Source organism: Scardinius erythrophthalmus (assembly GCF_964197995.2).
Source record: "Scardinius erythrophthalmus genome assembly, chromosome: 10".
NCBI classification, from domain to species: Eukaryota; Metazoa; Chordata; class Actinopteri; order Cypriniformes; family Leuciscidae; genus Scardinius; species Scardinius erythrophthalmus.
The window spans coordinates 10,859,970-10,877,469 of NC_138230.1; the positions used below are offsets into that span (position 1 = coordinate 10,859,970).

Consider the following 17,500-nt stretch of genomic DNA (forward strand, 5'->3'; position numbering starts at 1 on the left):
CCACAGGTTCTGTATCCTCATTAGCCGCGTGCTAATTGTGAATATTGCCTTTTGCGGAGTCTTCAGCGGTTAAGCTCATGGTTTGAGATCCCCAGGCTCCCAGAAACAGATTGTAGCGTTGGCAGCCGTGTGGTTCGGGATGATGTAGTCTGCTGTCCTGATCCGTCCAGGACCGCTGCCAGGAAGAAGCCCTGCAGGATGACGCCTCACAGGCCCCGGAGCGCGTTGTTGTGGAACAGGGTTTAACATCTGTCTGGGTTGTTTATTTCCATCCATGTTGTTCTGAAGAGAGGATCATGGCTCTCGAGAGACGGCTAGAATAGATAACCGCCAGAGGAAGAGCAGACTCTGAGAATTAAAACACTAAAACTGTTGATCCAGTTTAATATTTGTGTACTTGTCAGTGTAACTGTTACCATAATTAGTGGACAAAGCAGTGAAGAAAAGTTCAGTGTAAATGGTTGTTTGATTTAGCCGAAATCTTTAAATGTACGCACACACTACCGTTCAAGTTTAGAGATTTTCCAATGCTTTTGAGAGAAGTCTCTTCTGCTCACCAAAGCTGCATTTATGTGATCAATTAATCAGTAAAAACACTAATATTGTGAAATATTGCAATTTAAAATAACCATTATCTGTTTTGATATATTTTAAAATGTAATTTATTCCTATGATGCAAAGCTGAATTTTCTTCATCATTACTTCAGTCTTCAGTGTCACATGATCCTTCAGAAATCATTCTAATATGATGATTTGATGCTCAAGAAACATTTCTTATTATTATCAATTTTGAAAACAGTTTTTGTGGTGATACATTTTGTTCAAAATTCTCTGATGAATAGAAAGTTCAAAAGAACCGCATTTATTTGAAATAGAAATTATAAGTGTCTTTACTTGTCTTTAAATTTTGATCAATTTAATGCATCATTGCTGAATAAAAGTATTATAAAAAAAATAAAAATCATACTGACCTTAAACTTTTGAACGGTAGTTTATATACCTTAGTAATTCTCTAAGAATTAATCTTTTATTTGCACCCTTTGCTTTTGCACCTGATTCTCTAAATAAATTATGCAAAGCATTAATTGTGTCATGATCACTGCAAAATGTATATCCTTTTAATTAAATCTCGTTGACCTACAGCTTTCTATTTGGTATAAAAGCACAATGCTGATTGTGTCGCATCATGAATCTGACGCATTCTATAATGCATGGAAATAAGGCGTGCTCAACCAAAAAATTATAATTTAAATATGCAGTTAATATGAATAAAATGTATATAAAATGTAAATTTTACTCACCTTTTATATCCTATATGTTTTCAGAGATATGTAAGATAAGCTGTGATTGGTTGTTCTGCATGTCAATCACACAATCTCCTCCTAAATGGGCGGTTCTTGGCCGTGTCATATTGGAAGTCAAGCGTCAATAGACTCTTTTGTGACTAGAATCAAGGCTTTGTGTTTGTAGGCCTGAGGTTGGAGTTATTATGGATCAGTTCTTCCACTGCTCATAGACACTAGAGTGTAACTCTCAGTCTGTTTATGCTAAAACACACACCTGGTTTGTTAGCGTTCACTCTGACCTGGTCAAACCCTTCATCAAGCCTCAGACAAAGTCAGTGCCAGTGCGTTGATTCTGAAGTGTTTTCCCGTTGGATCTCTGATGACCGCCATTGTAATGTAGCCCCTAATTCATGCGTTTTTGGGTCTTTGATGTGGAAAATGAAAATCAAAGCTTTTTCATAAGGATCATGTGTCTGCAGGGCAGACGCCTCATTTAAACGCTCACAGACGTGTTGTGCAGCAGTAATTTGACTTCGTTATTTGGCCTCTGTCTATTATTCATCCACAGTGAGGTTTGGGAGCTCTTAGCATCTGATTAAAGCTTTGAACAGGCGCTTCGTGTGTCTTCACACACACACCGGGAGGCGACGAGAAGAACAGAGAGAGCGAGTCTGTGAGATTCTTGTTTCGCACAAGGATCAAACTCTCGATTGTGCTTCTCCTTAGGTGGCAAGTTTAGGAAAAACATTGAAAACAAGTAAACAGAACCTGAACAACATAGTACAGTGGCAGTACAGGCATTGAATGATTCATATAGTCATGTATTGTTATTGACACTGTACTTTAGTGAATGCCATGGTACTTCACTGTACAACATTAGCCTGGTAATCCAGACCTAAATCTGAAGGATTAATGGTCTGGCATCGACTAATGAAAATTCCCAGCTCGAGGGGAGGCGCCAAGCATGCATTTGAATATCTCACTGCACGCAATTGGATAACACTACGACCAATCACAACAAGTTATCACTTAGCTTCCAGCGGAGCTAACTAGTAGATTAGACTCTTGCCGTATCCGGTCGGCAAAACAGCAAAAACGCCCTTCTTGCAAAGGAAGGATTCGAGCGCCGTCTTCTGTTCCTCTTTTAGATAAAAAGCCAAGTCTAACTCGTTCATTGTAGCGGCCAAAGCCGTTTCAAACAACTGGTGTTCATGCATAGCCATCTTGCAATGTTTACTAATGACTTCGACATCACAGCGCTGTCCTCTTCTGTTTAGCTCGCCTCTGGCCCGCCTATATCAGATAATCCGATGTGATTGGTGCAGCTCGGATACAAGGGCATATTTAATGAGCATCGTTACTCGACGCCAGAGTTAACTCGCTGAGCAAATTCACCTTGTGCTCTGGCGAGAACTCTGGATTTCCAGGGTACGAAAACAAAGGAGTATTTTTTTTTTTTTTTTGATTCATCCAAATGCCTGCATGGGATTTATTCACATTTTCTTACCTCATCTGCATTTTTTTTCTGCCTTAATATTTATTTTATTTAATTTGTGTATTTTATTTTATTTTAGTGTATTTCATTTTTTATGTTGTTTAGTGTAATTTTAATATTATTTTATTTTCATTATAAAAAATATCTAATTTTAATATGATTTTATTTGCACATTTTTTATGTAATTTATATATTTTAATATGAAATGTTATTTTAATATTATTATTTTTTAAATTTGTTTATAAGGTCAGTATTTGGATTAGTAGTGAGAGTTTGGAGTTGCTACTACATTAGACACTGTAAGGTGTAACATATTAGAAACTATTCGCCAGGTGCAGAGAAGGAGTTTCTCTCGGTCCAGATGTTCGGTGTTAACCAAAACATATCTGAACTCAGAGCTTTTTATCTTTATTTTCTTAATGCTATTTGAAGTATTTTTCATTACATAACATTAATATCTATGAAAATATATTATACTGTACATGACATAATTAATTTAAAACTATTTTTATATTTAATAGGGCTGTCAGCCCAATCGCGATTAATCGCATCCAAAATAAAAGTTTGTGTTTACATAATATATGTGTGTGTACTGTGTATAATTATTTTGTATATATAAATACAAACACATGCATGTATATATTTAAGAAATATTTGCATACATATACTGTATATATTTCTATATAATTTATATTAGATATAAATATAATTTTTTTATATATAAATTGCACATTTTTCTTAAATATATAAAAGCATGTGTGTGTATTTATATATACAAATTTAATTATACACAGTACACACACATATATTATGTAAACACAAACTTTTATTTTGGATGCGATTAATCGCGATTAATCTTTTGACAGGCCTAATATTTAAACATAATTTACAGAACATTAAAAACAAAGGTTTATTTTTGCATTTCAAATGCACCACTTCTATAATGATCATGTTTTATAATCTTTTATTAAATTAAAACTAATTTTTAAGTCTTGCAACAGAAGAAAAACTATAATAAATAATAACACCTTGAAAAATTTAAATATCCACTTTAGTACTTTTTCATTATTTAAAAGAATTCCTGTTTGTCCAAAGTGCTGTAAACAAATATGTCCCTTTGTTCTGCATTACAGAGAAGCTGTTTGGTGAGTTTGTGAGCTGGGACCTGCAGGACGCCCTGTCCCACCTGCCTCTGAAATCTGGTCAGTCTGTCTCCATCCCTGTCAACATATCCACCAAACTGGACTTTTCTGGTCAGGAGAACCTGTTACACGACCTGAACGACGGTAAACATCCACACCAACACATCGCAAAAACAACATCATTTGGGTCCGTTCTGGTTTGTCCCGTCCAATTTGCGCTCAATTTCTGCGAGTGCATCACCAGAGCCATCACACTATAATCAAGATGGGCCTGATTGCTCTGTGATAGAAGAAAGGCAGAATTCACTTTGCCCTGTTATGGTAGGTCAGATCCAAGGGATGTGATTTGAAATGGTGTCTGTACCACCTCATTTCACATTCAACAGAGACATCGCTTGAGCTGCCGTCTCTCTTCTGTATTACACACTCCGTCCCCTCTGCCCTCTCTAGTTCCTCTCTAGATTCGTATCTGATTCCTCTTCACATCTTGTTCTTTTTGGCTGTTTCCTGGCTATATTACACTTATACCTTCTTCCTTTTTTGTATCACCTCTCAGTTTAATACACCTCTCGTGCTCGTTGAAGGAGAGCAAGGACAAATCACCATTATCTGAGATGTTTCTCCTTGACAGCGATGAGATGAAATGGAGAGCAAATTTGCTTACTGTCATATCATACTTTTTTTCTTCAGTAGACCAGTCATCGTTCACGTGCACTACCATTTTTTTTTTTTGAGCGAAATTAATACTTTTATTCAACTTGGTTAACAACATTAAATTGATCAAACATGACAGTAAAAACATGTTGCAAAAGATTTCTGTTTCAAATACATGCTGTTCTTTTGAACTTTCTATTCATTAAATAACCCTGAAAATATGTACATTTTTCCACAAAATGTTTTCAACATTGATAATAATCAGAAATGTGACACTGAAGTCTGGAGTAATGATGCTGAAAATTCAGCTTTGATCACAGGAATAAATGACATTTTAAAACATATTCAAATGGAAAACACTTATTTTAAATTGTAATAATTTTTTTTCACAATATTACTGTATTTTTTGATCAAATAAATGCATAAGAGACAAAAACATCTTTTTTTTGAGTAAATGTTCTTAAAGGAAAGTTGAATCAATCTCAAAAGATGAAGTGAAATTCTCAAGATGACATCAAACATTGTACATCCAATTCTTTCAAGATCAAATGATCTGAGCTGCTACCCACGTCAATTTTATAGCTTTTTTATTCTTACTGCATGTCAACAGGATTTTTAAGGATTTTTAGAATAAACATTTGAGATAAAGTTTATATGCCATGCATTTGCAACCTCTTCTGAGCTCCTTAAGATCAAGCTCTGAGAATTGGAAATGTCCTCTAGGTCCTCTTTGTCTGATTGTATGCACATGTTAATATGAATGAGACATGAGGAGAGCAGACTGTAGCAGACGAGTGGCGCTGTGCGTTTCTGCTTGAATTACGAACAGGTGCAAGATGAACAGCCTCCTTCCTCTCTCTCCTCTCCAGGGCCGCTCAAATGTTTTAATTATTGTTGAAATAATAATTTCTCTGAATTAGTCTGATAAGACAGCTTAAATCCCGTCCTATTAGCGCAGCATGTAGAGGGCAGTGAATTGTAAACATTGCTGATGTTATCGCAGGTGCTAAAACATTATTGCTGTTATTTAGCGGTAATATTTGCACAGTTTGACATTCGTTTTCTCATCTTGGTGATTTGTAAGTGTATAAGCAATTCAAAATAGATCAAAGCAAGTCATTCAAATTGTAAGTGTTTGATGTGGCAATTCCTAATCTCTGATTGGCTCCTCATTCTTCCCTCCATTGTGATGTCATAATGGATTCAAGACACCCACAATGTCACGTATTTTGCATGGAGCGGCTTCCAGACGCTAATACGGATGTGATTTTTCCATATTTATATCAATTTTCAAAACTAAAATATGACCCACGGGAATATCGTAAATCTGAGGGAAAAAAGGTGGATATTCAGCATTTCTAACAGAGCAAAAATAAATAAATAAATATATATATATATATAGAGAGAGAGAAATATAGATATATATACTGTTTTTTTATAAATATTTCAATTTAATTAGTAAGAATATTTTGAAATAATAATTATTATTGTATAGTCATCATTTATTATTATTAATAATAATAATTACTAGTCTCATTGAATGTGGAAAAAACAGGGTTTTTATTCTTTTTAGATTTTTAGAAGTTAAATGAATATATTTGTTGTAACCAGCCAGGCAATAACAACCAATTAAATAAGTGAATGAGTTGATAGACTGATTCAGATAGGCAGAGTGAGTTCAATTAATCTGATTCATTAAAAAGAATTTGTTAAAGTTAAACACACCATACGTTTTCTTTCTGTTCCTTTCACTATTTCTTCCAGCTCTTTTTCTTTTCCCCTTTTATGTCTCAGTGTCTGTCTCCATCTCTCCTGTCAGCATAACTCAGGCTGTGAGGGTGGTGATGTCATCGCTGTGATGCAATGCTCTGTCTGCCTCTCTGGAGGCCGCTGGGTTCAGTCCGGACGAGAGTTTCTTTAACACGCTGCTCCATTCGTTCGTTCATTCATCCGTCCTCTATAAATCGTCTCCCCATCAGAGAGAGGCAGAGCGCGAGGGCCAGACATTCAGACTAAACACATTAGTCCCTGAATGTTAAAATGTCAGCGCAAGAACAACATAATGAGAGAGGAGAGCGGCTCCATTAAAGCAGACAACTCCCCCCCGCTGAGAGCTCGCTGGAGGTAAACGTTTACCCTTCATGCAGGACGTCAGCCGGCCGCTGAGCCCTGGTGTGGATGATGTCACGGCATCATGGGGATGAACTCACTAGCCTCATTGGGTAACGCCTGGCTATCACTGAGCGCCGCGCTTTCAGGGTTCAGTGCGATGCGGCCCGCTGCGTTTTACTTAAGCAAGGAAATAAATGACGTCTGTTAAACAGGGACTGCTCAGGACGCTCATTAGGTGGATCGTTTGAGTTGATATGGAGCTCCTTTACTATATTAGTCCACCCCGTGGAGACTTTTATTTATTTCACTTATACTTTAAAAGGGTCAAATTAAAATACGACAGAAAAAGGATCAAGACTGCAATGCTAGTAGGTGTTGATTATATTTTTGATGTAGTCTGTCTATCATCACACTCCCATTCCACTCTTCCTCGAGGCCCCGCCCTTACAGAGTGACGGCCCTTCTCAGTCTTGTCATTTTCCTAGCCTCGCCCTCATCTGCTCTTAAGCTCATTTGAGATTTGTATTGCAAGTTGTGTGCAGAACTGATTACTGGTGATTTAAGAATGCTGTCTGACATTATGTGACATCATGCGTGCATATGCCAAAAAAACAGCTCTGGAAATTTTGGTCGTGTGGCAGTATTTTTGGAATAAACTAATGAAGTCATGGAAACTAAAATGTTAGTCTGTTAACTCTATTTAATCATATTTAATGTGTGATTATTTTATTTGATTTATTTGATTTATTTGATTTATTTGATTTATTTTATTTATTTTATTTTATTTATTTTATTTATTTAGTTTATTTAGTTTATTTATTTTATGACAAAGATATGCTATATTAAATTATTATTATTACTATTATTATTATTATTAACCTTTAAGAACTGTATTATTATTTTGTATTATTATTCACCCTTCAAAGGTGCTGTATAAAATAAAAAATAAATAATTATCATCACTGTATTTAAATATAAATAAATAATATAATATAATTATACATGCGCTTTATATAAAAAGATTATTAATTTATTTTGAGAATTTTATTTTGTGCTTTTTTTTTGCAATTGTTTTATTTATATTTATTTTATATATATATATAATATTACAATAATGACAACACTTAACCATGGACTTGCTACTACCAATAGATACATAGCCGCTACTGTCAGCTTGTCAGACATGCTGACGCTGCATAAATAGACATACGCAAATCCCGTAGCAGATCTAGGCAGGTGGAGCTGGGGGAGGTGGAGGGTTTCAGAGAAACTCTGATAGCGTGCTACAGGACTAGATTACAGCAAACACTGGACCAGACTATTTAAATATTGATCAAGCGATCTCATTGGCTGCAGGATCAGCAGAGGCCAGTCAGTTTGTGTCATGCAGTAATGATTTGATTCCTTGCAGATTGCATGTAAATGACCTATTAGTCTGTGCCCTCTATAGTTTCAGGACTGAACTCGATATACAGTATATCTTAGCTCCACCTTCCTCTGATCGCGTGTAACTCTCTTAGCTCTGCCCTTCTTCTACCTCATGTCACTCTGTTAGCTTTGACCTGGTGTCTGGGCATCTGAGACTTGTAAAGTTTGCAGGAGACATTACGACATATCGTGCCAGACACTCTTGAGGGGAAGTGATGTCATTTCAGAGGCCGTGGGACTCGTAATGAGGACCATAAGTTCTCTCTGTGTCGTCTTGCCTTTCGAGTGGGAAAACACACACACTGACTAGATCTGTCCTGATGTGTGCTTCTGTGTACACTTCTCTTTTACTACGCAGCAGAGGGACAGCATTTGAAAGATGACTGTGGCTTAGGTGTGAATCACAGAAGACATGCTTTTTAATTAGAATAGTGATCAGCCTCATTTTCATACATGCATTTTCACCTGGCATTTCTTCAGCTCTTCTTCTCCTTCTGTTGAATGTCAGGATCCATCCGAGTGTATTGAAACATGTGCGTGAGATACGGAGAGCAATCTGTGCACGACAAGCGCTGCGATTTACCCTCATTATTCTCCCTCAGACAGAGCCAAAGCAGGTCAAATCCAGAAATGTCACCGCAACAGAAAGACCTTCAATTAGAGCAATGGCTCTGTGGCAAACAATGCAACATCCATGTTTTTTCTTTCTTTCTTTCTTTCTTTCTTTCTTTCTTTCTTTCTTTCTTTCTTTCTTTCTTTCTTTCTTTCTTTCTTTCTTTCTTTCTTTCTTTCTTTCTTTCTTTCTTTCTTCTTTCTTTCTTTCTTTCTTTCTTTCTTTCTTTCTTTCTTTCTTTCTTTCTTTCTTTCTTTCTTTCTTTCTTTCTTTCTTAGTTTCTTGACAGTAAACACCAAGTGATACAGAGTAATTAATGAGATTTAGGCATTTTTCTGTTTTTTTTTTCTGTAAAAATTGGCCTTTAAAAGTTGATTTTATAACAAGCTTGTGGGGACTTTTGTGTGTTGCAAATATTTTAATAAATATTTTTAACCTTTTTTCTGTTTGAATTGATTCACAGAAATAAATTGCACTTCCCAACACCACAACTGATGTTTAAATTAGAGACAAGATTAAAACACAGTTAATACACAGAACTATTCTGAGGCAATCTATGCGAAACATGTTGTCTGAATAATACGGTAAAATCATCACGATTTTGCTTAATTTTATAAAGGCAGAACAATTATTGCAGACGAATATGTCATATATCACCCATCCCTACTGCGGCTGATGTCACACGTGTGTGTTCTTTAGCTTTGTGTTTTTATGTTCTTTTAGGCTTGCAGACCATTCCTGCAGTCTGCACTGTTTAAGTCTGTGTTGATGAAGGTATCATTCGTCATATTTATGTCCCGTTTCTAAAAATAACCCAGGCTGTTTCTTGCTTGAGTGAATTTGTGTGTGCGTTTATACGTTTATGCCATTACCCGTATGTGCTGGAGAGATAAAATGTATCCACCTGAGTGTGTTCCAGAGATCTGCTGCAGCACACGCACTCCGTCGCCTTATTTATTACCACGCTTTTCCACCTCATCATATTTCAAACTGTCACGTTACGGATTTTAATTTTATTTCGAGCACTAAACACCGGACAAACAGATGCGCTGAGAGATAGAAAGGTGGATGGAAAGAGAGGTGGAGAGGAAAGCGTTTGAGCGATGTTCACATCCTCTGAATGTGAGGAATTATGGCTGTATAATAGCGTCCTCTCTTCACATAATTCATAGAAGATAGTGATCTCTCTTTCCACTTCCCCTTCTGCCTCCGCGCAGTCTTGTTTCTCAGGCCTCTGGCAGCTGTGTTCATGTACGCCGTATGTCTAATGGATATTGTTGTGTGGTTTCAGATGGTATCAGTGTAACAGGTCTGCCCGTCTCCAGCCCGTTACGGCAGGTCCTAAAGCCACGCTCCGAAAATAAACCAGTCGGCACTGACGCCAGCAAGAACGAATACAATCACGTCAAGGTAGGAATTCTGTCCTCGAGCTATGCACGCTTCATTTTTCTGCTCTAAAGCTATATTACACGTCATTACTCTAGGTCACATGTTAGTGTACTAGGCAGGTGTGATGCTGTTTTGATGGTTACTTGGGTTCTAATTGTGACATCACACTGAAATGCTCCGCCCACATATAAGTCTCACAGAGTGCAACAGTGCCTGGCCACTTTTTCAGCGCCGTTGGTTCCGGAAGTAGTTTTTTTTTTTTTTTTTTTTTCATTTCTTTTATAGGGATTTTAAAGCGTTTATAGCCATGAACCAAGCCAACTAGCTATGAGGTGGATCATAACACTACACACTTTGATTTTAAGCAAATAAAGTATTTGAAAATTGGACAAAAATACAAAGTGATAGTAATAACTACAATCCCATGAAGCACTGCGGGTAGCATAATTACATTAAGACCAATTAAAACTATTCATTTAAAAATGTTGATTATATACAAAACAATATATTTTAAGTTTATTGCAAAATATGCATATATATTCAAATATTCAAAAGTATTTTGAGAGTTTAGGTAGGGATTACGTTATTTGCTGGGCTTCATGGGAGTGGGTGGAGCTAACGAGATCGTTGCCTCAATTTCAACTATGATTGGTGGAATTTTCTGTACAGCATCTTGGGTAATGTAGTTTTCAACTCAAATTCTGCTGTTAAACAATTATTTTAAACCCAAGTTGAAATAATGTGGGCTGGCGTCTTCAAATGAGGCAAATGCCATCGATTAACAACCTCGTAGCTCACAGTAAGGTGGTTTTTAAATGTTTGTTATCATTAAAAAATATATTTCCCAATGGAGCAAATGAATGAGTTTTTACTTCCGTAACCAGACTGTTGCTCTCTATTGTGAATAGGTTTTATACTAACTCTGTTCTGCATAAGTGTGCAATAAATATCAAATTATGTTCTGATTTGGTGAATCACATTGTTTTATTCTGTATAGCAGTTGCAAAAGACCATTATGATCATCATCTCCCTTTGAGAGTGTATGTCTCTGTCCATGGTGCTGACGTTTGTGTTGGTGAGAGAGAGTGTGTGTGTGTGTGTGTCTGTCTCTGTCCATGGAGCTGACATTTGTGTTGGTGAGAGAGAGAGTGTGTGTGTGTCTGTCTGTCCATGGTGCTGACATTTGTGTTGGTGAGAGTGTGTGTCTGTCCATGGTGCTGACATCTGTGTTGGTGAGAGTGTGTGTCTGTCCATGGTGCTGACATCTGTGTTGGTGAGAGTGTATGTGTCTCTGTCTATGGTTCTGAAGTTTGTGTATGAGCGAGTGCATCTCTGTCCGTGGTGCTGAAGTTTACATGTGTGTGTGAGTGAGTGCATCTGTCCATGGTGCTGAAGTGTGTGTGTGTGTGTGTGTGTGTGTGTGTGTGTGTGTGTGTGTGTGTGTGTGTGTGTGTGTGTGTGTGTGTGTGTGTGTGAGCGAGTGCATCTCTGTCCATGGTGCTGAAGTGTGTGTGTGTGTGTGTGTGTGTGTGTGTGTGTGTGTGTGTGAGCGAGTGCATCTCTGTCCATGGTGCTGAAGTGTGTGTGTGTGTGTGTGTGTGTGTGTGTGAGAGAGAGAGAGAGTGTGTACATCTCCATCCATGCTGCTGAAGCTTGTGTTTGTGAGTTTGTGCATCTGTCTCTGTCCAGGTGTGTGTGTGTGTGTGTGTGTGTGTGTGTGTGTGTGTGTGTGTGTGTGTGTGTGTGTGAATTTCAGATTTGCACTGTTGAAGTAGACCTGTTGGTGAGATTTTAGTTTATATGAGGGAGGAGGAGGAGGAGGAGGAAGAGGTGGAGGAGGAGGGGTGATATTATTCATCTAATTGGTAATGGAGGAATGGACCATCATATGAAGGATTGTTCACACTGACAATAATTTGCAGTTGCACTAAGACTGAAGGTAATTCATTTTCAAAGTTTTTGACAACTTGAGTGCATCTCAAAAACAATTTCTTTGTATTTTTGTTGACTGTTTAAACATTCTTAAAACAAGATCAGTTAACTAGGCTTGTTTACAACATGGCATATGATAATAAGTCTTGTTTTTTTGTGGAGAAATCGACCTAAAGTTAATGAGATTGATGCTTAAAATGCACAACAAAGAAAACATGTTTATTTTAAAAAGTAATTTTCTCCTCCAGGATGCTAATTTGAAGAGGCAAGAAAACAAATTTTTCGGCAAATAAAATTAAATATGATTTTTAGCCGCATCACCTAATTTGTGATCAGATTTAAAAAAAGAAGATTTTTGCAGTTAAGCAGCACACCAATAGCATCAGGACATCCAGCCTCAGGTTTGCCCAATAGCGACCGTCATTACAGCGACCCACTGTCCTCCAGCGACAAAATCACTGTCATTGTGATCGGGGCATGAGACTGACAATCCATCTACCTCCATCCCTCCTGTCATCACTGCATAATTCAGTGCCATTTTCAACAGACAGAAAGAGTTTGAGGATGCCAGGGTGAGAGAATACAGATGCATCCTGAATTGAAACAAGATGAACAGGGAAGCTAGAGAAGTAATGAGAGGAGGAAGTGATGAGTGACAGGTCACATCGACGCTGCTGGATATATCCCAGCCTGAGACGCTCTGAATGTTTGAATCTGGACGAGCTGAAGGTAATCAGTACTGCTGCCTGACTGACAGCATCCGACTGCGACTCACAACAGGAAGTGTCTTCACTCACTTCCCCTCTCATAACCCTATCAGCACTGTCCACAGAGAGAGGGAGGGAGGGAGACGGATGGTGTCCCGGCCCTCACTATCTCCAAACAGCTTAACAGTGAAGAGGAGAAGTCTCCAGCTCAGCTGTTTCCAGTGCAGTCTTTCTTTCTCATTGTCCTGGCTGGGACTGAGGGGTGATAAAGGAGAAAAAGAGAATCCTGTCCGCTCTGCCGGGCTGGTCGATAACAATATAAGAGCGGATTTAGGCAGTTGGAGAGGGAAGATTAGGTTTAGATATCTGAGAGAGTATTTGTGTGTGTTCGAGAAGAGAGTGAGCTTTGCTAAGCAAACATCTCTTATTATTATCAGTGTTGTGTTTTTAATATTATTGTGAAAACCATGATACATTTTTTTATTTATTTTTTGGGATTCTATGATGAATAGTTGAAAAGATCAGCATTTATTTGAAATAGAAATATTTTGTAACATTATAAATTCTTTACTGTCCCTTTTGATCAATTGTTTATTTATTTTTTAAAAAGTGGCAGACCCCTTTGAACAGTAGTGTTTGCTTAACTGTATCACTCTTTTTTACATTGATGTTGTGAGAAATGTACAGTATTATTACTGTTATACTTTTTTATGAAATATGTGTTTTTTTTTCTTTAACTTAGTGCTTTTTTATGTTCTAGGGTTAGCTTTATATTAAAAATAGAAGAATTTGCTTTATTGTTTATTATATGAAGGTCAAGCAATTTTGCAATCATTTTTTTTTTTTTTTTGCTGCTGCTTTAAAAAAGTAATGATTTATAGATTTTATAGTTTTAGAAATCTGTATTTAGAATTTTTTTTTTATATTTAAAACTGATAATCTAAACAAATAGTTAAACAATCATCAACCATTTCAGATTTTTTATATACATTTTTCCAAAAATTATAATTGGTTGACTGCCGTGACAGTTTTTCTGTATAGTAAGTACACCTGTGTATATGTGTGAAGAAAACAAAGGCAAAGTAAGTTAAATATAATTTGTGAACAGAATATTTTACTGTGTCTCTGAAAAGTGTGAAAGTAATATTTAAATAGGGTGTATTTAGGATACATAAATGCTATGAAATAAGCCTCAGCAAGACAAATGAGTTAACCAGATTATTAAACGTACACTATGTAACTTCTTATTTAGTTTTTAGTCAATACATCATCAAGCCTCCTTCCAGAATGAGATTTTGTCTTACCCTGATTCACTATGGTAAATCTATGATAAGTGTATATGTTTTAGACCTGACAGAATGGTTTTTGCAGGAAATTTCGTACACGTCACTCGTCCGTTCGTGTCTCATCATATCCGTAAATCAAGAAAAGTTGCTCCGGCTACTTGGACGCGTGTCTGGTGTGGGAGTGGCATAGATTGGTTTTCACAACCAGTGAGAAAGGTTGACATGAAGCATCTCAAACCTCTGAGAATCTGCAGGCAGAAAGAGAACATGACAGAGCTCGTAATAACAAGAATCAACATCGGCTTGGCTTTTTCGGAGATGCCGAGAACTGATTTGAAGTGTTGTAAAAGTGAGTCGGAGATGGTGTTTTTATTACTCAACATGCTGGTGTTAGTGAGGCCAGTAGGGGGCGCTCACCCTGTGGTGTGTGTGGATCCTAACACCCCACTATAGTGATGGGGAGGGAAGTGTTATATCATTATGGTTGTTGTAGCGCTGTGCTAGAATTTATGTTCAAGGAAGTACCGTGTCTATTAATGGGTAAAGCTACAGTAACGTCTTCAGCTCGTCAGCTTGAGATCCTTTCCTTCTAAACTGGTTATATCTCTTAAGTTTTATGAGCCGTATCCATCCAATTATCCATCTCTCTCTTTTTTAAGTTATGAGAAAGAACCATATTCATCGGCACAGTCACGCAAAGCTGAAGCACAACCAAAACAATGTTCTTCTGCAAAATGCACGCAGGTTTTTCTTACAGCAAGAGAGCCAAAAGTTCCATAGTGTACCTTTAAAAATGTTAAAAGTGCCCATGGTTGAAGAAACACCCTTGCACAGATCCTATCATACATTTCTTTTAAAGCCATACGAGGTGTTGCATCCATTTAAATAGCTGTTGGGTCCAATTCCAGAGGTGCCAAATCTGAGTTCGGCTTGGTTCAGCACAAATACCAAAGTACAGCCTCCAGATTCAGATCATCTCAGCCATTTAATTTGTTGGAAAGTGTTGTTTGATTCACGTTTGTACTTTTTATATATCTCCTTAGTTTTACTATCAAAGCATAACATGCACAGAATGCCAAATGCGATCTCACCAAGGACAATTCCTTCAATGGCAAACCGCAGTGATTCAGTGGATTTGCACTCAGTTGGAATGCATGCCATTCACAAACTACTACACACTCACTGCTCACGCATGTTTGTTCAGTGATTATTTTGTCTGAATTGATAGTGCTTCTGGGAACCAATTAGGGTGCAGTACACCAGCTCTCTTTAACATGAATTTTTGAAAGTCATTCTGCAGATTTTTCCTATCAGATGCCATTCATTTGCACAAATTAAGGCAGTTTCTTTTCATGCTGATTGCAACCTGTACTTGACTCCATATGAATCATATCTCATTTCCAGACAGACTTGAGTTCTGATGTCAAATTGACACCAATTCTCTCACTCCCTTCTCTGTCTCTTTCTTTTTTTATAGGATATTTGCCTCCACCTGTAATTTCTCAGTGTTTTGTCCTCTGGTTTAGAGATGTTGAAAACGGCACAAGCTGCTTCGTCAACGTTTCTTCGACCAGACGGGGAAGAAGGATTTTAATAATTCCTCAGAAGGCGCTGGAGGGAAAGTTTTGTTTTGAGGCTGATGTGAGTTCAGTTCAGCAGATGAATGTCTGGTTTTCGTCACACATGTGACCCCTGACAGCTCCTGCGTGTGAACGCGTACGCTACAGCACGATGTGCTCGTGACAGATCCTGCGGGGCACAAACTCTTAAATGAAGCTGTTTGGTTTCGACACGCTCCGCTGCGTTTGTGAGTTTTCAGTCTGACACACGAGTGCACACACGCATGTATATTTTAATATCAGCCTCGTGATTAGTTTGTTTACTTGTTTTGTGCATGTAAAGGAAATGAAAAGCACTCTTTTCCCCATCAGCGGCTGATATCCAGAGCTTTTTTATTGAAGATGAGCAGAAACGTCATTTATGAAGTCTGACATGCTGCTCTGACTATCCATCCTCACACACACACATAGATGTACATAACTAGAAGCCACTTTTTCAACTTGCTAACGCATCTGCTTTTGTTGTGATGCTACATTGATTTGATCACTTCTAATGAAATCAGCCCATAATGGCGCTGCTGTTAAAGGTGAATGCAGATTCTAGGCATACACATCTATGTACAGATGTGGTGTTAATTCAGAAAGCTTTCTTTCTTTCTTTCTTTCTTTGAAGTTACAACATTTCCTTCAGGCCTGTGTGTGTGTGTTTTCATTTAAAGCTCTAAAGTCCAAACACATCAGTGATATGAGGAGATATTTTCACAACAGACTCCATATATGAGTCACGCTGCACCTGGAGGCTTTCCAACTGTGTGTGTGTGTGTGTAGCAATACTTTGGGTACCACGTTGTCCATTGAAGTAAGCTAAATCTGGCAAAATCAGCATTGCATCAAATCAATTATTTACATTTTAAAATATATTGAAACAGAAAATATTATTTTAAATTCTAAAAATATTTTACAATATTCCTTTTTACTCATGTACTGTTATGTATTGTTGTTTTATGCTAGTTCACTCATGTTAATTTACAATTGTATTGTTAAATATGTTAGTATAGGAACTGAAGCTAAGATTAGTAAATGCTGTGGAAAAGTTGAAAGTTTTTTTTTTTTAAGAAAACTTTATAAAAGACAACATGAAATAACATTAACAATGCATGAGTTAGGGTTGCAAAATGTGACTTAATCATGAAACAGAATATTTTGTGGGAAATATTATAGCACGGGCATTTTGGATTTGATTGGATGTAGTGAAATGTTAGACAGTTGTAATTCATTTAATATGAATTACATTTTAATATTATTTATATTATTAATCATTTAATTAACAATATTAATAGTATAATTTATATTTAAATATGTTTAAATTATATTAACTATATACTATTTTAATAGAATTTTTCTTTGTGATTTTTTTTTTAATGTCATGCATTAATATGCACAACCAGACCAGATATGTTTGATAAAAATGTAAACAAGGTCAATTTTGATTTCAAGTTGATTTTAAACTCAATTAATTCTTATGTCTCTCCCCATTATTTATGAAGGTCAAATGTCATGTTTGTGTGTATCCGTCCTGCTGAGATGATCTTTAGAAGACTTGGTTGCATTTGCGCTTGGTTGCGCTGCTAAATTAGAGTGTGCATCTAATGTCGCTTCTCACTGAATTGTAAAGCTCTTTTATTTTCCTCTTTAGACCAGGAAGGGTTTTGATTTCTAATGCTATTGGAGTCAACACACACACACACACACACACACACACACACACACACACACACACACACACACACACACACACTCATACACACACTGCGCTTTTGAAAGATGGTTGAAGCGTAGTGCATCTTCTCATGCTCGTGTGTGTGTGTGTGTGTGTGTGTGTGTGTGTGTGTGTGTG

The 17,500-nt window shown here is 37.1% G+C and overlaps 1 protein-coding gene across 2 annotated transcripts in view; it reads left to right on the forward strand.

Moving 5' to 3' along the window:
* The window catches only part of trappc9 (trafficking protein particle complex subunit 9), a 210,469-nt gene that overhangs the window by 83,311 nt on the left and 109,658 nt on the right, over positions 1 to 17,500 (forward strand). For both annotated transcript variants that reach the window (XM_081376983.1, XM_081376982.1), the window contains 2 exons: positions 3,915 to 4,067; positions 10,022 to 10,140. In XM_081376983.1, the coding sequence (XP_081233109.1) occupies positions 3,915 to 4,067; positions 10,022 to 10,140 (272 nt within the window). The remainder of the gene's footprint in view (positions 1 to 3,914; positions 4,068 to 10,021; positions 10,141 to 17,500) is intronic.